This window comes from Pleurodeles waltl, chromosome 3_2, assembly GCF_031143425.1.
Source record: "Pleurodeles waltl isolate 20211129_DDA chromosome 3_2, aPleWal1.hap1.20221129, whole genome shotgun sequence".
NCBI classification, from domain to species: Eukaryota; Metazoa; Chordata; class Amphibia; order Caudata; family Salamandridae; genus Pleurodeles; species Pleurodeles waltl.
The window spans coordinates 154247189-154269205 of NC_090441.1; the positions used below are offsets into that span (position 1 = coordinate 154247189).

General features: G+C 45.5%; 1 protein-coding gene across 1 annotated transcript in view; it reads left to right on the top strand.

Annotated features, from left to right (window-relative positions):
• Positions 1-22017, top strand: part of LOC138286355 (zinc finger protein 845-like) — a 367802-nt gene that overhangs the window by 27752 nt on the left and 318033 nt on the right. The window contains exons 3-4 of the mRNA XM_069226512.1: positions 11584-11694; positions 12506-12619. Coding sequence (XP_069082613.1) covers positions 11584-11694; positions 12506-12619 — 225 coding nt within the window. The remainder of the gene's footprint in view (positions 1-11583; positions 11695-12505; positions 12620-22017) is intronic.

Below are 22017 nucleotides of genomic sequence, written 5' to 3' on the forward strand. Positions count from 1 at the left end.
GATTCCCCTAGGTCTCTAGTTTTCAGAAATGCACAGGTTTGGTAGGTTTCCCTAGGTGGCGGCTGAGCTAGAGGCCAAAATCTACAGGTAGTCACTTTGCTAAAAACAGCTCTGTTTTCTGTGATGTGTCCACGTTGTGTTTTGGGGCATATCCTGTCGCGGGTGCTAGGCCTACCCACACAAGTGAGGTATCATTTTTATCGGGAGACGTGGGGGAACGCTGGGTGGAAGGAAATTTGTGGCTCCTCTCAGATTCCAGAACTTTCTGCCACAGAAATGGGAGGAACATGTGTTTTTTTAGCCAAATTTTGAGGTTTGCAAAGGATTCTGGGTAACAGAACCTGGTCTGAGCCACACAAGTCACCCCTCCTTGGATTCCCCTAGGTCTCTAGTTTTCAGAAATGCACAGGTTTGGTAGGTTTCCCTAGGTGGTGGCTGAGCTAGAGGCCAAAATCTACAGGTAGTCACTTTGCTAAAAACAGCTCTGTTTTCTGTGATGTGTCCACGTTGTGTTTTGGGGCATATCCTGTCGCGGGCGCTAGGCCTACCCACACAAGTGAGGTACCATTTTTATCGGGAGACTTGGGGGAACATAGATTAGCAAAACAAGTACTATTGCCCCTTGTCTTTCTCTACATTTTTTCCTTCCAAATATAGGAGTGTGTGTAAAAAAGACATCTATTTGAGAAATTCCCTGTAATTCACGTGCTACTATGGTCACCCCGGAATTCAGAGATGTGCAAATAACCACTGCTCCTCAACACCTTATCTTGTGCCCTTTTTGGAAATGCAAAGGTTTTCTTGATAGCAATTTTTTACTCCTTATATTTCAGCAAATGAATTGCTGTATACCCGGTATAGAATGAAAACGCACTGCAGGGTGCAGCTCATTTATTGGCTCTGGGTTCCTCGGGTTCTTGATGAACCTACAAACCCTATATATCCCCGCAACCAGAGGAGTCCAGCAGACGTAACGGTATATTGCTTTCGATAATCTGACATTGCAGGGAAAAGTTACAGAGTAAAACGTAGAGAAAAATTGATGGTTTTTTCACCTCAATTTCAATATTTTTCTTTTTCAGCTGTTATTTTCTGTAGGAAACCCTTGTAGGATCTACACAAATGACCCCTTGCTGAATTCAGAATTTTGTCTACTTTTCAGAAATGTTTAGGTTTCTGGGATCCAGCATTGGTTTCATGACCATTCCTGTCACTGACTGGAAGGAGGCTGAAAGCACAAAAAATTGCACAAATGGGGTATGCCCCAGTAAAATGGCAAAATTGTGTTGAAAAATTGGGTTTTCTGATTCAAGTCTGCCTGTTCCTGAAAGCTGGGAAGCTGCTGAGTTTAGCACCGCAAACCCTTTGTTGATGCCATTTTCAGGGGAAAAACCACAAGCCTTCTTCTGCAGCCACTTTTTCCAATTTTTTTGAAAAAAACGAAATTTTCACTGTATTTTGGCCAATTTCTTGGCCTCCTTCAGGGGAACCCACGAAGTCTGGGTACCTCTAGAATCCCTAGGATGTTGGAAAAAAAGGACGCAAATTTGGCTTGGTTAGCTTATGTGGACAAAAAGTTATGAGGGCCTAAGCGCGAACTGCCCCAAATAGGCAAAAAAAGGCCTGGCACAGGAGGGGGAAAAGGCCTGGCAGCGAAAGTTAGAGTGGCACACAGTTTTCACCAGTTAACAAACTATCTTGATTGAGTTGCCATCTAAACACAACTTCGCAGCTGCTTTGCATCTGCGCACATCACGCGATGCAGAATATGATGATAAATACTTCATCCTTAAACATTGTAAGCTAGGGCAGACAGTTACAGTATGAACATATCCAGTTGGCAAGGGCCACATTTCAAACCACTACCCTTATTTAACTGTCGGGTTCCTTTACAATCTAATCATTTCATCTGTTGCATTCAGATTTGTAGAAACAAGCTTGCATTCCAGTTACTGTGGCCAGAAGTAAAATAAACTTGACAGCCAACAACCCCAATCCTCTGTCCAAAGTTCAAATCTAAATGTTTCCTGTAAAATCTATTTAAAAAGACTCTAGCCTCATCAGCAATGCTTCCAAGTCGGATGTAAATTTTACCAAGTAAGCAGGTTGTGTAAATAAATCTTTAAATATAGATTATTTTAGCACTGACTCCTTTCATATTGTATTTGTAACGGAGCAGTTTCTAAAAATATACGATGACCGCTTTGCTGTAGTCTATAGTTGTAGTACTAATGGACAGTCGGGTGTAGAGAAACCTGTGGATAACTTGACGCACATTACTACCTCCTGTTCGATCTAGCTGCTCTGCACATTTCCTGGCAAATATCGGATATCTGTGTCACCACACTGATAAAGCTTTAGCTTCTACCACTAACATTAGAGGCTATTGGAGAGCCCTGGGGAAAGATTGTAAAATGTGCTATACCACTGCAGCTGCTAGAGGGCGTCATGACCTTATATTGCGTGGCGGATTTCAAATTCAACAAATGATCAGATGTGAACCCTATGTATATATGAATGGGTACAACTCCCAATATTATGCCGTTGTCATACCACAAATGTTTACATTTACCTCTTCCGAAATACATTATTTTAGTCTTAATTGTATTCATAAGCCTTTTTTTTGCCGTTATCCATTAAAGTGTCTTAACAGTGACTGGAAGCCGATCAGTCGGGTCAATCAGGATCAGATTCGTCATGTTTGCAACAGTGAGCTATAGCTGCCTTCTGCCTCATGTGAGGGTGGACCAGGGTTTACTGAGGACGAATAGCAGTGATAGAAGTCTTTCATCTATGTGATCTGAAGGACTTCTAACCCAGTGGTCACACTGTGCGTGAAAAGATGTTAAGAAGCCACAACAAGCAGGAGACTCAGAACTGGGCTGTAAAAAAACAGACTGGAAAGAATGAGCAGAAGGACAGGCCAAGATTAAAAAATAAAACAAAAGTGAGATGTTCTGGGGATAAGGGCGGGGGTGGGGATACAGGACTTAGACATGGAAACAAAGTCGGGAACTATACTAGCTTCAAAGATGTAAGAGATTGTTGTATAGATGGCATGCAGCAAAGGGTAGAAATTGTGCCAAGAGAATTAGAGATCAAGAGCTGAAACTATCAAATGGACAACCAAAGACAGAGAAGACCTATTGAGTGTAGGCTGTAGCCAACATGTACCGGGACTAATGCTCTGTTAGCAAAGCGAAACCAGAGAAGGAACGCTAACAAAAGCAACAAGCATAGGCCAATACCAATAGAGAAAAGCAAAGCTGCTGCCAAATCAGTGAATATTTTAAAGTGTCAGATATTCTGAGTTAGATATATGTACGAGTCTAAAAAAGAGACACGCTGTTTCTGACAACACAAATACCTGGAACCTGAAGCCATGCAGTAAAGAGGCAGAAAGAATAGGCCTAGTCGAAGCAAAGCATCTGCAAGTATTTTGCATCACTTTGACAGCTGACATTCTAATGGATAATAGAAAACAGCTGCCATATGGATCCAAAACTGAATGAAACAAATAGTGGGTGTGGTTTCAAGAAAAGTAAATAAGTGAGCGTAGTTGTGCTGCAGGATCAAAATAATGTTTGAAAAATGGGTAGTATCTTAGCAGGCTGGTAAGCTACGCTGTCTGTTACAAGACCAACAAACTTAACAATTTAGCTTCTGAAGAACAGTGCAATTATTTCTCCAGTGTGGGGAAACTCATGATGACTCACTCTGATGTATTTGTGAATTTTGTAGATTTAGGTCTTGGTATTTCTAGAAAGGGATATAGGTCTAACAGAAACATTGGTGCACTTATTATTCTTGCCTCTTTGTCTGAAACACCTTAGCAGAACTTTGTCACCTGCCGGGAGCAGTCTTTCTGTGTAAGGTCGGCTTCTTCCAGGAACGTAGGTCTTGTGTAAGGAAATGCCTCCTTGGCATGGTTACCCCCTGACTTTTTGCCTTTGCTGTTGCCAAGTTATGATTTGAAAGTGTGCTGAGGTCTGCTAACCAGGCCCCAGCGTTCTTTCCCTAAACTGTACCTTTGTCTCCACAATTGGCACACCCTGGCACCCAGGTAATTCCCTTGTAACTGGTACCCCTGGTACCAAGGGCCCTGATGCCAGCGAAGGTCTCTAAGGGCTGCAGCATGACTTATGCCACCCTGGGGACCCCTCACTCAGCACAGACACACTGCTTGCCAGCTTGTGTGTGCTGGTGGGGAGAAAATGACTAAGTCGACATGACACTCCCTCAGGGTGCCATGCCAAACTCACCCTGCCTATGGCATAGATAAGTCACCCCTCTAGCAGGCCTTACAGCCCTAAGGCAGGGTGCACTATACCACAGGTGAGGGCATAGGTGCATGAGCACTATGCCCCTTCAGTGTCTAAGCAAAACCTTAGACATTGTAAGTGCAGGGTAGTCATAGGAGTATATGGTCTGGGAGTGTGTCAAACACGAACTCCACAGCACCATAATGGCTACACTGAAAGCTGTGAAGTTTGGTATCAAACATCTCAGCACAATAAATGCACACTGATGCCAGTGTACATTTTATTGGGAAATACACCCAGAGGGCATCTTAGAGATGCCCCCTGAAAACATACCCGACTTCCAGTGAGGGCTGACTAGTTTTACCAGCCTGCCACACACCAGCCATGTTGCTGGCCACATGGTGAGAGTGCCTTTGTCACTCTGTGGCCAGGAACAAAGCCTGTACTGGGTGGAGGTGCTTCTCACCTCCCCCTGCAGGAACTGTAACACCTGGCGGTGAGCCTCAAAGGCCCCCACCCCCTTTGTTACCGCACCACAGGGCATCCCAGCTAGTGGAGATGCCCGCCCCTCCGGTCACTGCCCCCACGTTTGGCGGCAAGGCCGGAGGAGATAATGAGAAAAACAAGGAGTCGTCACTGGCCAGTCAGGACAACCCCTAAGGTGTCCTGAGCTGAGGTGACTCTGACTTTTAGAAATCCTCCATCTTGCAGATGGAGGATTCCCCCAATAGGATTAGGGATGTGACCCCCCTCCCCACCGGGAGGAGGCACAAAGAGGGTGTAGCCACCCTCAGGGCTAGTAGCCATTGGCTACTATCCTCCCAGACCTAAACACACCCCTAAATTGAGTATATAGAGGCTCCCAGAACCGAGGAAGATAGATTCCTGCAACCTGAAGACGAAGAAGGACTGCTGACCTGAAGCCCTGCAGAGAAGACGGAGACACCAACTGCTTTGGCCCCAGTCTTACCGGCCTGTCTCCCCACTTCAAGAAAAACTGCAACAGCGATGCGCCCCCCCAGGGTCCAGCGACCTCTGAAGCCTCAGAGGACTACCCTGCATCTAAAAGGACCTAGAAACTCCAGAGGACAGCGGCCCTGTTCAACCAACTTGCAACTTTGCAACAAAGAAGCAACTTTTAAAGACCACACGTTTCCAGCCGGAAGCGTGAGACTTTCCACTCTGCACCCGACGCCCCCGGCTCGACCTGCGGAAAACCAACACTACAGGGAGGACTCCCCTGCGAGCCTGTGAGTAGCCAGAGTTAACCCCCCTGAGCCCCCACAGCGACTCCTGCAGAGGGAATCCAGAGGCTCCCCCTGACCGCGACTGCCTGCTTCAAGGAACCCGACGCCTGGGAAACACACTGTACCTGCAGCTCCCAGGACCTGAAGGAACCGAACTCCAGTGCAGGAGCGACCCCCCCCCCCCCCCCCCCCCCCCCCAGCGGCCCTCTTCCTAGCCTAGGTGGTGGCTACCCCGAGAAGTCCCCCCCCCCCCTCCTTTGCCTGCCTGCATCGCTGACGAGTCCCCCGGGTCTCCCCATTGATCTCTATTGAGAACCCGACACCTTCTTTGCACTCTGTACCCGGCCGCCCCTGTGCCGCTGAGGGTGTACTTTCTGTGCCCACTTGTGTGTGTCTCTTCCCCCCCCCCCCCCCCCCCTACAAAACTCCCCTGGTCTGCCCTCCGAAGTCGCGGGTTCTTACCTGCTGGCAGACTGGAACCGGGGCACCCCTATTTCCATTGAAGCCTTTGCGTTTTGGCCACCACTTTGACCTCTGCGCCTGACCGGCCCTGAGCTGCTGGTGTGGTAACTTTGGGGTTGCCTTGAACCCCCCAACGGTGGGCTACCTTGGACCCAACTTTGAACCCTGTAAGTGTTGTACTTACCTGTGAAACTAATATTTACTTACCTCCCCCAGGAACTGTTGATTTTTGCACTGTCCATTTTCAAAATAGCTTATTGCCATTTTTGCCAAAACTGTACATGCTATTGTGATGATTCAAAGTTCATAAGATACCTGAGTGAAATACCTTTCATTTAAAGTATTGTTTCTAAATCTTGAACCTGTGGTTCTTAAAATAAACTAAGAAAATATATTTTTCTATATAAAAACCTATTGGCCTGGAATTGTCTTTGAGTGTGTGTTCCTCGTTTATTGCCTGTGTGTGTACAACAAATGCTTAACACTACCCTCTGATAAGCCTACTGCTCGACCACACTACCACAAAATAGAGCATTAGAATTATCTCTTTTTGCCACTATCTTACCTCTAAGGGTAACCCTTGGACTCTGTGCATGCTATTTCTTACTTTGAATTAGTACATAGAGAGCCATCTTCCTACATCTTGCTATTTCACTTCGCTTATGTCAGTCTCTGTCACTTAAGCAATGTCCAAAGGTAGTCTGGAATTTGTTCCAAAGATGAGGTAGCAAGGAGCAAAGCGGAGAGTTCACTTACAGGCAGTGGTCAAACTAGAGCTGTATGTGACAGGTGCTGAAACTAGCTATTGAGCGATAGTAGTACTGCGGTTACAAGAAGTTACTTAAACTGTATTTACTCAGTCTATGTTTAGAGGGAAGTATAATCGGCCAGTTAAAATTAATGACTCATTCATATTTCACTCCTGCAGCAGCGAGTAACCTCTGCCCGGTATCATCTGCCTTGACCCGTTGTTGAATGGACATTTAAAACATTATAACCAGTTCCAAATGAGTATGATGGGTTGGCTGTCAGGGATTCGGGCCTTATATCCATTTACTGGAGTACTTAGCAGTGTAGTGGTAATTATGGCCCTGTTAACTGTGTAACAATACAGCACTAACCCTTTACACCAATCCATACAGTCCACCCTGGTATTAGGTATAACCACCTGTTGCTAATTGTGCCCGTCTCTTGACAATCCTGCAGTGAACTCTTAACGCCGCCTTACCCCCGCCTCCTCTAGGCCACTTAGGTTCTCTGTGGTATTTGTGACATGATGTCAGTACTGCCTAGAGGTGGGTTTTGAGGAGTTCCTGGAAAATTGGTCTCCTTACACTTGCTTTTTCCTAGTCTATCGCTGTTTTTTTGCCTGCATTGTTTACTGTTATCTGGAATGTTACATACAATACTTTCTTTTGGTCTCTCACTCTTTCTGTTATACACATTTCACAGGGGTTATAATTTGGGGAGGAGTTGTGGGGGGAGAAGATAGGCCTCTCCCCTTTACAAAAGCAATTTTTGTCTGTATATTCTCTGTCCTACTAAAGGCATTGTGCTGTTTATCTTTCTCATGATTTATGTGACTTGAAATCCAAGGAGAGAGGTGACAACAAAATCAGTCTCCCTTCATCTTTTCCTGACCTCTTCCTCACTACAAACATCTTAAAGGTTTTGAAACAAAACCTCCATATCTCACTCCGACTGTCAGCACCTTCCCCCGTGTGTTCTCCATGCTCTGGATGAGAGCAGCTGCTCCATAACCTTCAGTAGAGCATGCTCAGGAAAGTGAAGCCAGCATTCCAGCGGCTTTCACACACATCTAAGAGTTTGGCACATCTAAGGGTTTGGAAAATTGCTGAAGCTCCATATGTTTATCAAACGAATAATATGTTGCCCACATACTAAGAATATGCTTTAACACATGTTCTCTCATGTAATCCAAGAGATATCTGTTTATAGTGACTGATCAATGTTGAACAATAACTGGATGTTGTGTTCCCTGCTACAATCCTGTGGATACATAGTGATGTAAACTGTAAGTGTTGCTATGCTCAGTTCATTGGTACTTGTTTAATCAAGACTTTACAAATAAATGAATGAGTTGGCTTGGTGTGACTCAAGCTTGCCACCTCCAGATAGATTAGCAGGAACATTAACCCATGGAGTTTCTATCACGTGTCTTTTAGAGTACAGTGATCACAGATCATACAACTGAGATTTTTACGGTTGGGTTTCTAATAAGGGATAAAGTGATTTTCTACGTCAATTGCAATCCACACAGGTTGGGGGAATTGGCATGATCTATGCACCTGCTTTTTTAAGAGGGATGTTTCTATAGGATACTGCTGGTACTGCACTGTCATAGAACAATTTAATGAATGAATGAATTATCAGGAGGCAAGATGGTGATCAAGTAGTGCGCCCGTGTGAGGCTCCTACCCTTAGCTCCCAGCTATTGCCAAACTAGTTAAACCAAGGAAATGCAGGAACGAATGAAAGGCAGATAGTAGGGGGAAGCATAACATGCTGGCCTGGGATGCATTTATACCCAAATTGGAGACAAATTGGAATTTGGGCCGAGCTGACATCCTTACTGGTATTTTCTGGTTCTCGGACTGCGTTCCATGCATCTTTTGTTGTTTACTGTACCGACCTTCACTCATTCACTCCGCAAAGGATGCTGCCTAAGGGATCCAAAGGAACAAAGATGCTCCAGGAGAGGAGCGACGGGTGGCAGAGGACAGGTGCTGGGCGTTCGAAGATGGATCGAAGTAGCCTGGGGGCTAGGAAGCCCAAAATAAGACCTCCGCAGAGGGAGGATTTGACACAGACACAGGTGATGCGCTGTGTATACAGCAGTCCCAGCACTCCTTCGCAGACTTCTTCCCGCTCACAATAAAGCAGGAAGGTGTTGCAGACTCCGGAGCAGTTGGCAAAGACGTGGGACGCGAGGAGGATAGACATGGCGGACCTGGGCAGAAGAAGGGGGCCTTTATTGCCTATCCCCCAGTAACTGCCAGGAAGAGCTCCCAGCTGCTGCTTCTTTTTGCTGGTGAAGAACCTCAGAGTGTGACGAGCACGGAGGGGGTGTCTGCACCAAGAGTCATACAAATCAGATGACTCTTCAACCACCCGGATCAGGGTCTGGCGGCAGGAATGGTAGCTTGGCTCAGCCCTCTGCGCTATCACCGCCTGGGACGCCGAGAAGCATTCAGGTAAGGGGCTTAGAAATACACATTCGGTTATGTCCAGCCCCAAGTGGCTAGAAAGTCTGGCCTCACTAGCGCTCCCCTTGGTACAAGGTCAAAGTCATGCTCTACCCACTCCCCTATCGGATTTGGGCCCCACGTCGTAAAAAGCTAGGGTTGGGGTGTCATCATCAATATAGTCTAGCAGAGAAATGCGCTTCTCCCTGACCTATTTAGGGGCTCCCTGTAACAGACTGGACCACTTGTTGAATTATGAGTTTGAGGACTTTTTTCTCACAGGATGGAATTGTGTCATGTGAAGAGATATATATAAAGGTTTCCGATACCTCGGAAGGATTTCTTTATTTTTTTGTGTGCAAATTTGAGGTATTGTAAGTTGGAAAGGGGGGGAGGGGAACGCACGTGGCTTTCAGAAAATAAAACTGCTAGAACGTTTGGCCGGGTGGGATTCTTGTTGTATTAGCCAACTTTACATTGATTTAAATTTCCTCACCAAGGATGATTTTGAGCAGTGGTTCCCAACCTGTGGTCCGGGGACCCCCTGGGGGGGGGGGGGCGCAAAGCCTCCTCAAGGGGCCTGCAACTACTTAGCAAATTAAATAATATTAACAGATCTGGTCAGTCCCCATATTTCGGTAATGATTTAATGGGGGGGGGGGGAGGGCCTGGATTCCAGTAAAGCTTCAGTGGGGGTCCAGAGAAGTCAAAATATTGAGATCCACTGATCTAAAGAAGCTTTCTGAAAAATGGCAGATTAAGTTGTGAGCATTATCGTGTTCCTTTTTAGAATCATTAGAGCTGGCACACACTATACCAGTGTCTGCTAATTTGCAAGCACAGCACGATAAGACTATGTTTGGTCTTTGTTATACCCCTCGGAAAATCGCTAGGTGGGGAGGGACCGCTGACACCACATGCCTCCGTTGTCGGTCTTCTGAGGCTGATAATTTACATATGTTTGGCACATCCCTTGGCCTCGAGCTGTTGTAGGGATTGATACCTAAAGTTTTTGATTCATGTTTGGGTATTCATGTAGACATAACCCCTCAACCTGCGTTGTTAGGAGTACATAAAGATGTGTTCCCTGGCCCTGCTCAGCGGTTTGTGTTCATTGCTATGGCAGTGGCCCTCCTCTGTTTTGCATCACTCTGGCTAGACAAGGAGCCCCCAACTTTTCAACAATGGCTTGCTCGGCTCATGGCGATTTTTAATTTAGAAATGGCTCTATAGGAGAGGCCAAAAAAGCCAGCCGTAAAGGAAAAAGGATCTGGGCTCCTTTGTTGGAAGGGCGTAGAAACCTGCCAGTATGATGTCGGCTGCCTGATCCTTCGGGGCGTTTTATCGATTGGTGGATTAACGCTGGGCAGGCTGGAATAGATTATGAGTACTAAATGTTTTTTTTTAGCTGTTTCTAAATGCTCAGAATTTAGGTCTTGTTTGGGTTGGTTCCAACTGTGCTCCATCTACCATACACTAGGCTTGATACTGAGGCAGTAGACACCTTTGTCTGTGGTTTATGAAGTAAACATCACTATTGTAAGAGCTGCCTGCACCTGATATATGTTGCTTAATATCTCCTAAGGATTTTCATTTTTTTTTCCCGTGATCTGTCATTTTTGCACTCCAGTACTGTTATTGTATGGAATTCTTCTAATGTGCTGTTTTCATCTTTTATATGTAAAATTTAAATAAAAATAATTTAAAAGCAAACAGAATGAAGAATGTCTGTGGGCCTAACCCCGCCCACTGTAAAATATGCTTTTAAAAGGCTGGGTTCACATGCTGAAAATTAGCGCTCTTCAAATAGTTCCATAAAAAGTTGCACCAAATTTGTAGGTATCTAAATTGGTATCTATACAAAAGCAGACACACGCTTTGCAGACCTTCACCACCCCTCCCAAAGGCACTATGGTAAAGCATCCTGTTGGCTCTGATTTCTTTCATAGACCCATTATAGCACAAGCGGTGCTGGACACTTGCCTCCCTCAATGAGTAGTGGTAGTACATAACAGCGGACATTCAAATAAACTTACCCACATTTGTAGACAATTAATGTCTGATCTGCCATGGGGGAATCTTTACAGAATACTGCAGTTCGGGTTTTGAATTCTATTAGAGTAGCCTTGGCTTTTAGGTCGGGAAACCTATGCGTGACTTCCCAAACTGCGTACTATCATGACTGTCTGTCCCTGTGTGTATATTGCTTTCTCTGTGTCGGAGCAACTATCACTGTTTCATTCACCCAGTGCTTGCCCTGAGCTGGCATTGCTGGTCTTTCTTGTAGTTAACTTCTCTCATCCCATATGTGTCTAGTTCTGTAATCCCATCTCTCCAAATGCTCATTCAGTCACTTATTAAAAAGATCTTTGAGATGTATTTTTAATTTCTGTTTTTAAATAACAGGTCCTCTTATCGCTACCACCATCTTTTCGTTAAGAGCGAAAGAAAAGGAGGAGCTGTACTCCACGGACAGCCAGGACTCTGTGAGAAGGCACAGTACCAATAATTCCACAAGTGAGTAAGTCTGTCAGTGGTCACTTGCAAGCCCTACCTTGGCGTATCTTCCTTGCAACAGCACGGATTGCTGCACGTTGATCCAGTTGGGATGCTACCTATTGGTATATGTTTGCCAAGATATGTCTGGATTGTTTGTTCCTTTGCTTCCTGCCAGACTCCTTAATCAAACCATCTCCTTGCTCTTGGTACCGTCATCTCCAAAATGTTAGACCCTTGCTCATCTCCTTTACCCTTCTGTCACTCCTGCCTGCCATCTTGGATGGACATCCCCTCCCCGATAGATTCGGACACCTGTGACCTACTTCTATAGACACTCTACAGGGTAGAATTTGTACAGTTTAGCTTGTAATGAAGCTCAAAGTCAGAACTGACAATTTCAGCATGAATTTTTGTATATGTTGTATATAGTTTATATAACTCTGTAGGCCAAATAAACTAATTTTTAAATGAAAATGGAAGGCCTAGTGTCAGCAAGGAGAGCTGATTTAAATCTGTGGTTTCTGTAAACGAACACGGACAGCAAAATTTGCGGTCTACCACCTGAAAATTTAAATTTGGGAGGCCTGTTATTTTTGAATGAAAAAATGCTCTCCCATTCATTTAAGATGTGCAGAAACCCAGTTTAAACTTTTCTTATGTTTAAATGTCGAGCTCTCTTCGAGTCCTCTTTTTTTGATTGTTTTTTATTTTTTTCGCAAAACATAATTTACATTTCTTTCACTTACATATAGAATCTGCTACTAAATGGGAACGTATTTAGAAATACTTGTGCCTGAATAAACCATGGACGTTTTCTGTTTTATGCTAGGTGATGCGATTACCAATCAGGATGTGTTTTATGAGGAAAATAGAGAAGAAAATCTTCACGTGACTAAACCGCAAGATACCGAAGATAGAGCAACCCAGGACAGTCTCAAGACAGGTGAATAAAGGGGTGATACGTGTGTACCCTTATTATTTAAAGCACTTTCAACACTGCTCCAGTACCCAGAGCCAAGTAATGATAAATTCAGCCTAATTAATGAACAACATGCGGGGTCACTGCTGTCTGGAGTGCACTTTAGGAAACACTGGCAGGTTTAAGGTAATAATGGATCCCAATTGTTTCCATTAAGGCAGACACTGGCCTGTTGTTCGGCATAGTGCTCTCCTAGTGAACGTTTTAGGCCTACCATGGTTATATTTTACCTCACTGTGGCTGTCTTTGTTTTTTAATGGCAGGAGCTGGTTCATGCCACAAACGTCTTGATTTAAACCTTGTAGATTTTGCAGGAATGTCGTGGTTTGTATCTGAAGCTCTTCAGGACCTGTGCTTGTTGACTTTTGTATTTGCATCACCTCTTATCTTGCTCTTTTTCTTTGTATGTCTGTGTGAATTTCCTCCATATTCCCTGCATGAGTGAGCACTTCTGAGATCTTTGAATCCATGATCATTGTCTTGTGCCATACACCCAGGGACATACTGGTGGACCTGTTGTGCGACCCACCCTGCATTGATTATAGAGCTCCTCACATGAAATATGCACTCAGAAAACGCTTTAGAAAGGACCACCTGTCCTTTCTGAACAATGCAAGTGACAAGTGTTTCTAGTAACCGCACTCGTTTTGCAGACTTCATGAGGATGGGACGCTCAGTAGCAAACACCAGATGTCGTGGGAAAGCATTAACTCACTGAGCCATTTTGCTCAACTGAATTACTCTTGCTTTTTTGAGGGTCTGTAGAACTTACTGTAAACTCATTGGCGGTGCTGGGTGATACAGTAGCCCCTCGAGCTAGATTTGTACTGAGACCTTTAGGATGAACAAAAACTGACTTTTAAAGTTGTTGCAAGTACTGTGGTGGCAATCAGGTCACTTCTGACTGGTGTACAGATTTCAGGCATCTGTTCCCAGATGCCTTGGTGTATTTGTACTGTGCTATAAAATAGAGACCAAAACCCCTTGTTTCAAGAAGTAGCATTAAAGAAGAGTTATTCAGAAAATCCACATCTTCCACTGTACTTTTACCAGGTATTCTCCCTTCTTAACATGAAGCACCAATGCCAAGTTGGAAACAGACGATTGACACCTTTGACTCCACTAAGAGCTTTCCTTTTCTCTGGGGCCTGTTTGATGAGAACTGTAAATGTGAGATGCACTACTCTTTCTGAGAAAACAGGGCAGTGGCCAAAAGGCTAGTACATTTTACCCTGAATATTTGCAATATGGTTCCCGGAGATGTTTTTTTAATTCATTTATATGACACAATGATGAGAGAGCCCCAAAACAGTTATGTCAGTTTGAAGCTTCCCCTTGAAGAGCTCAGAATCAGATATTCCCCTTTGTTGCCGCGAGAGGAGGCATCCCATGCCCTAGCCGACAGGAAACCAGTGAAGCTGTGGTAATAATTAACTTGATGTCTGGGATGGCCTGGTCAGCTAAGTTACCTTAGCACAATGGTCTTGTCGGAAGGTTGTGGGTAAGTAGAGAATTAGTGATCCCTTTTTCCAGACAGCCTAGTGTGTTATGCAAATTATAATGAGCCCTATTTTGTTACCTTAATACGCGTGATTCCAGGCTCTGGGCAGCCCAGGTAGACATTGAAAGAGAAGAGTGATGACAGTTTGGACACAGTTGATATTGTGTTTACTTTTTATGTGCAATGACTGACTGGGGCCTATTGTAGATTCCCAAGCAATAGTGAATGCTTGACAGATGTGTAAAATAGTTCACTGTGTTGAATGCTGTGCGCTATGTTGAAGACGTTTTGTTTTATTGCAAACAATTTCTTGTCTACATCAGACAACAGTTTTGTGACCTTGAGAAAATCAATGTGTGTTCTGGGAGTTAGATGTTTGCAGTCGAGATTGTTGCCCTTCAGGCAAGTTTGGAGTTGGCAGCTTATTATGTGTCCCAATATTTTTCAGAGACAAATAAATGTTTTAGGCCATGTGTGATGAAACTTCTCCACTAGTGGGAGAGAATCAACCCATACGTCTTTCCACTGCTAATGTATAGGAAAGATTAGACAAAGATGCCGCACTTTATCCACCATTGGGTTGTAATCACTGTTCATACTACTCTAAAGAATTCCACCCATGTGATTGTTTGAAGAAGAGCTCCAATCCAGGTGAGACAAAGCTCAGGTGGTTAGTATTCACTCAGTTATAAGATATCTGTCAAGAAATCTTAAAGCTCTGATGGTGCCACCTGCTCCTCTGCAGACTATTTTTTTCTTACCTCTGCCAATGTATGCCTGACCTTCAAGGCAAAGAAATAAATGTATGCCCTCAAGCTTTTCCAACCACCCCTTTTTTGTTTTCCTGCTAAAAAAACACACCTTTTCTTCCGATGCAAACGTTCAAGAACTTAGTTTCACTGCGCTTGAAAGTGTTTGCATAGCACATGGGCTACTGGGCAGACTGTGTGGGTTTGCTATCATTTCAGTGTGTGGGCTCATGACCAGGGATTACCTAATTTTGCAATATCCTACCAATTTACTGAATTCTTTTTGTGTTAAGAAAAGATACCTCACCCTCAATCAGCAGTGGCATGCTTCATCTTAAATGCCTTTTCCTCATTTGAGTTAGAGCTGTGCGCTTTACAAATGGCGTTCATTCATTGAAGAGTACATTGCTACTCGTAGCCCCTAGTATCTGCTTGCCTGTACCGCACCAAACCTTGCGAGCAGGTTCATTTCACGTTTGCTTGCTCTACCAAATCTGCTTACTGGGGATCAACATTTCCTTCTTAATTAGTAGTGGGCTCTGGTTATGAATGATTTAATGCACCTGTTTTCAAGTCATGCAAACCCATGCACCCTCACTCTTCGTTCCCTTTCAGTACTTTTTTCCCCCACTGCTTAGACATGACAGTCTTCCCTGAACCCTTAGCAGTGTTAGAAACTACTTAACCCACATGCCACCAAGCTGATTTTGATGAATTTTAGAGGCCATGGGTTCCATGAAGTATTTCACAAAGAACAAGAAAACACAAGCCTGTTATGTAGACAAAGAAGGCTTACACATTTGTCTTCTTTCCCTAGGTGAGCTACCTTCAAGTGGGAGACAAAGCCTCTGAAGTTCACAAAACTCAGCTTGATAGTGTGCAAGTTAAGTAGTTCTGATCAGGCTAAACAAATTCAAGATGGCATCCCTGGCTCAGATGCCACCCTTCCATGGGAGGGGGTGGGTAGACAATTCTTTTATAGATGGCAAATATCACTGTACCATTCTACTTTAACAAGCATTTGAATCAAATTTGGTGTCTGGCTGCAGAGCTTTAACCCTGAGCTTCATTTGGAACAGTCCCCCTCCACATATCCTATCCAGATGGAGTTAAAATGTACTGCAAAAGCTCAACAGACTCAGTCAAGATCACTGATTAGCACTTGGACCACAGGCTTTAAAATGTTCTGTATACTAAATAAATAAATGTGGAGGTCAAGTGATCCAGTAACAATATGAAGAAATAGAATTGAATTCCTACAATTACAGTGTTAAAATTGGAAGTGATTTGGCACTGGTAAGACCTGGAAGGGGGCTACATTTCCCACATAGTGTACATATGGGGGGAATCAAATAGGCCGGCGGCTGTCAAAGGAAACAAGGGTAGACGAATGGCCTGACCTTAGAGAAGCAACAGCCAGCATGCCTAGATGGGAGAAGCATGTGTGTTGAAAATATGGCAGATGACATTGGGTAGAGGTAGCAGTCACAAGAGGACGCTCATTTAACCAAGACACATGGCAAACAAGGGTGTGTAATTACTATAATTTTTAGAGGCTTTTATTCTGCTTCACAAAAACAAAGTAGAACTTGGAGCCCATCACTGATTAAGCTCATAAATGTTCATTCTTTCCAATCCATATTGGAACCTCTATTCTTTTGCAAAGCTTCATTCCCTAGAAGGCTCTTCTAACCTGTTTCTTGAAAACCATGTATGACTCCTATTCTATGGTTCACACTTGTTGTTCAGTGATTTCCATCTAGGTCTGCGCTATAGAAGTGCATGTTCCTTTCAATCTTCTGTTACAGTTCTATACAAAGACCTCAGTCAGGAAGCACAGAGAGCCACAGCATTGGGATCAAATTTGGTTTAATTGGTTTTCAGCAGCATCAACCTGTTTCTGTTATTAATGAAATGTATGTGAGCTACACTGTATACCTTATGAAAGCAATACTGGCCAAATAGCAAGTCACTTGTGTGATCTACTCTTCCAGCCTCTTTTTAGTTTGAGTGTTGGGGCACGTCAAAATGGTGTTAAGTATCAGTCATTTTAAAATCCTTAAAAACTCAGAATTCCAGAGGGGAAATTCTTTGTAGTTAATACAGATTATGGGGGGCGTGGTCTTGCAAGATGTCCAATTAGACGCCTTTCCTGTCCACTCCCAAGCTTTGAATCCTGTATCATCCTGCAAGAAATCATGCTGCAACGAAACTAAAAGCAAAAGGGCGACGCCCGCCATTATTGGGGGCCCAGTGGGGACCCCATGAGCGTCTGTATATCATACTGTATGCCTGTTAATGTTGATAATTTGTGATTTCAGGGCAATCCGGGTAGAAGACAATCCCCATGGGGGTGCAACACTTGATATAGTGTACAGTAATTGCATGAATGGTGTTACTTTTGGTTGCTCTGTGGCGGGAGGTGGCCAGGGCCCCATCATCTTGTGGTCTCCTGAGTACCTACTAAGGCCCTGCGGATCAGGAGAGATGGGGCTTCCTGACCTGTACTACACCTGTACATCACTTAATTGATGCTAATCAGGTGGAGCAGAGGGTGAGAGTTTGGCACGATGACCGTGGCCCTTCTGACCGTAGGTTGAGCTGGAAAGGGTTCCTCATATTCTGCCTCTGGGAGGGGGATGGTGGTGTTTTTCTTTGAAAATGTCTTTCTTTCTTTATTTTTTTTTTTTTTTTTAATTTGTTGCTTACGTGGAACGTCAGAGGCCTAAACAAGCCTGATAAATGTCAGTCTTTGCCTCCCTCAAACGCTATTGGATATTGAGCACATTTATACAGGAAACTCGCCTATGGGGTGACTGTGTAGCCTCACTCTGTTGGAGATGGAGAGGGCAGGTGTACATGGCTTCTTATTCTGGATTTGCTCAAGGGACCCTCAATTGGGTGGCCCCTGGTTTCCCTTTCCAAAAACTAGGAGTGAGTGCAGACCCGAATGTGCAATATATCATTACATGGCACACTGGATGCCCACAACCTCTGTTTGGTCAGCTTATACGCTCCAAATGTAGATGATGGAACCTTCTTTGGGGCTGTATTGACAATGACGCAAAGGTTTTTGCTTGCGGAGCCGATTTTGGCAGGAGACTGTAAATGTGTGCTTGGCGGTGATATGGATTGGTTACCGCCACAACAGGGCACTGAGCCTGATATGAAAAATGCCCTGAGACAACTGATGCCGGCTTGGGGTGGATGGAAATCTGGAAAGCCCAGCACCCACAGACATGCACCTATTCCTGCTATACTCATGTGGCTGCTACACACAGTAAATTAGACAACTTCCTTAGACAGGTGAGACCATGCAGAAAGTGACAGAGACAACATACTTGGCCAGTTACATCTCCAACCACTCACCCTTACTTATGACTTACACTGTGACCAGGAGAGTACTACAGGTCCCATTGTGGTGCATGTGGGGAGAGTCAGTTACTGACCCGGTCTATAGCAGTGTGATAGCTGATGTCCTCACTGATTATTTTTCCCTGAACTGTGAGAGCACCCCACACAGGGTGAAAGAATGTGATGCTATGAAGGTGGTGCTTGGCGAAATGGGCATGGCCAACTCTACGGGTATCCAACAAACATTAGAGAGGGCGGGACCTGAAGATACAGGAAAAAAACTGGCCGCCCTAGAGAGGTTGCTGCCACGATACATCCGGAGTGGGGAAATACTAAATAACAAGTTCTTTCCTCATGTGAGCGCCTAGAAAACCATGTACGCCTGTCTTATAGACAGCTGCTGCATGTGGAGGGATACAAAGCAGGCAGGCTATTGGCCAGGATCATTAAACAAGAACATCACACAGAGCCTATACCAGCCATCACATATTCATTGGGTCAGGAGGTTCGAACGCACAGGTCATTAATGAGGCCCTGATGGTCCACCTCAGAGGGGTGTACACGTCGCATTCCAAAGTCTGTGATCATGATGTATCTTCCTACCTTGACTTGATGCCGCTAATGTGGCTGGAGAAGTCTGAACGGGCAGCATTCGAGGGGCCGTTAAACAAATAGGCACTATTTCAGGCCATGGAGGACTGCTGAGGCCCTGCTCTGTTCAGATGGTCTACCTGCTGAACTCCATAAAACTTTTCCTATAACTATGGTAGATAAGTGTAGGAAGTTGGCTCGGTATATATTATCTCAAAGTAAGAGATCGTGTGCACAGAGTCCAAGGGTTCCCCTTAGAGGTAAGATAGTGGCAAAATTAGATAATTCTAATGCTCTATTTTGTGGTAGTGTGGTCGAGCAGTAGGCTTATCAGAGGGTATTGTTAAGCATTTGTTGTACACACCTAGGCAATAAATGAGGAACACACACTCAAAGATTTACTCCAGGCCAATAGGTTTTTATATAGAAAAATATATTTTCTTAGTTTATTTTAAGAACCACAGGTTCAAGATTTGAAGTAAATACATGAAATGCAAGGTACTCCACACAGGTAAGTTAGGAACTTTGAATAAAAGCAATATCATATACAGTCTTTGTTAAAATGGCAATAAGCTATTTTAAAATTGGACACAGTGCAAAAATCAACAGTTCCTGGGGGAGGTAAGTAATGGTTAGATTGTGAGGTAAGTAAGACACTTACAAGTTTCAGTTCCTGGGCATAGGCAGCCCACCGTTGGGGGTTCAAGGCAACCCCAAAGTTACCACACCAGCAGCTCAGGGCCGGTCAGGTGCAGAAGTCAAAGAGGTGCCCAAAACACATACGCGCCTATGGAGATCAGGGGTGCTCCGGTTCCAGTCTGCCAGCAGGTAAGTACCCACGTCCTCAGGGGGCAGACCAGGGGGGTTTGTAGAGCGCTGGGGGGGACACAAGCAGGCACACAAAACACACCCTCAGTGGCACAGGGGCGGCCGGGTGCAGTGTGCAAGGCAGGCGTCGGGTTTCAGATAGGAAACAATGGAGGGACCCGGGGGTCACTCTAGTGGTGCAGGCAGGCACAGGGGGGGGCTTCTCGGGACAGCCACCACCTGGGCTAGGCAGAGGGTTGCCTGGGGGTCACTCCTGCACTGAGGTTTGGTTCCTTCAGGTCCTGGGGGCTGCGGGTGCAGTGCTGCTTCCAGGCGGGTCCCTTGTTACAGGCAGTCGCGGTCAGGGGGAGCCTCAGGATTCTCTCTGCAGGCGTCGCTGTGGGGGTCCACGGGGGCCGTCTCTGACTACTCACGGGCTCGCAGTCGCCGGGGAGTCCTCCCTGTGGTGTTTGCTCTCTGGATCTCGAGCTGGGGGCGTCGGGTACAGAGTGTGAAGTCTCACGCTTCTGGCAGGAAACGTGAAGTCTTTGAAAGTTGCTTCTTTGTTGCAAAGAAGTTGCTGGTTTTGAGCAGAGCCGATGCTCACGTGAGTTTCCTCTTCCTTTAGTCCAGGGCAGTCCTCTGAGGCTTCAGAGGTCGCTGGTCCCTGTCGAATACGTCGCTGGTTGCAGCTTTTTCGAAGTTGGAGACAGGCTGGTAGGGCTGGGGCCAAAGCAGTTGTCGTCATCCGTCTTCTCTGTAGGCTTGTAGGTCAGCAGTCCTTCTTGTTTCTTCAGGTTGCAGGAATCTGATTTTGTGGGTTCTGGGGGTGTGTTTAGGTCTGGGAGGGCAGTAGCCAATGGCTACTATCCTGGAGGGTGGCTACACCCTCTTTGTGCCTCCTCCTTGTGGGGAGGAGGGCACATCCCTAATCCTATTCGGGGAATCCCCCAAAACTAAGATGGAGGATTTCTAAAGGCAGGGGTCACCTCAGCTCAGGACACCTTAGGGGCTGTCCTGACTGGTGGGTGACTCCTCCTTGTTTTTCTCATTATCTCCTCCAGCCTTGCCACCAAAAGTGGGGGCAGTGGCCGGAGGGGCGGGCATCTCCACTAGCTGGGATGCCCTGGGGTGCTATAGCAAAAGGGGTGAGCCTTTGAGGCTCACCGCCAGGTGTTACAGTTCCTGCAGGGGAAGGTGAGAAGCACCTCCACCCAGTACAGGCTTTGTTCCTGGCCACAGAGTGACAAAGGCACTCTCCCCAGGTCGCCAGCAACATGTCTGACTTCTAGTGTAGGCTGACCAGTTTCTGCCAGCCTGCCACACACCAGAGTGGTGTTCAGGGGGGCAGCTCTAAGATGCCCTCTGGGTGTATGTTACAATAAATTGCACACTGGCATCAGTGTGCATTTATTGTGCTGAGAAGTTTGATACCAAACTTCCCAGATTTCAGTGTAGCCATTATGGAACTGTGGAGTTTGTGTTTGACAAACTCCCAGACCATATACTCTTATGGCTACCCTGCACTTACAATGTCTAAGGTTTTGCTTAGACACTGTAGGGGCATAGTGCTCTTGCACGTATACCCTCACCAGTGGTATAGTGCACCCTGCCTTAGGGCTGTAAGGCCTGCTAGAGGGGTGACTTACCTATGCCACAGGCAGTGGGGAATGCCATGTCGACTTAGTCTTTTTCTCCCCAGCAGCACACAAGCTGGGAGGCAGTGTGCATGTGCTGAGTGAGTGGTCCCCAGGGTGGCATAAGACATGCTGCAGCCCTTGGAGACCTTCCCTGGCATCAGGCCCTTGGTACCAGTTACAAGGGACTTATCTGAGTGCCAGGGCTGTGCCAATTGTGAAAGCAAAGGTACAGTTTAGGGAAAGAACACTGGTGCTGGGGCCTGGTTAGCAGGGTCCCAGCACACTTTCCATCAAAACTTAACATCAACAAAGGCAAAAAGTTAGGGGGTAACCATGCCAAGGAGGCATTTCCTTACAATAAGTTACTGTTGGTCTACCAGGAAGCTTTGGAGAGGGGAGTGCTCTGTGCATCCATGCGTGTAGTTTTAATACCCAAACCAGGGGAGGATCTTCTAGACGCAGCCAGTTAACGGCTTCTATCATTATTAAATTCGGACCAAAATATACTTGGCCAGATACTAGCAAAGCATGTATGCGCCATCTCCCTAGATTGGTCCTCCCTGACCAATTGGGGTTTATTCCCCGTAGAAATACGCTCTGTAACCTGCTAAGGTTGGCACACGTCTTTGACGCCCCTTTCTGGAACAGGATCAATATGCCCTTGCTTTCCTAGATATACAGAAGGTGTTTGATTAAGTTAGCTGGCAGTATATGTGGCAC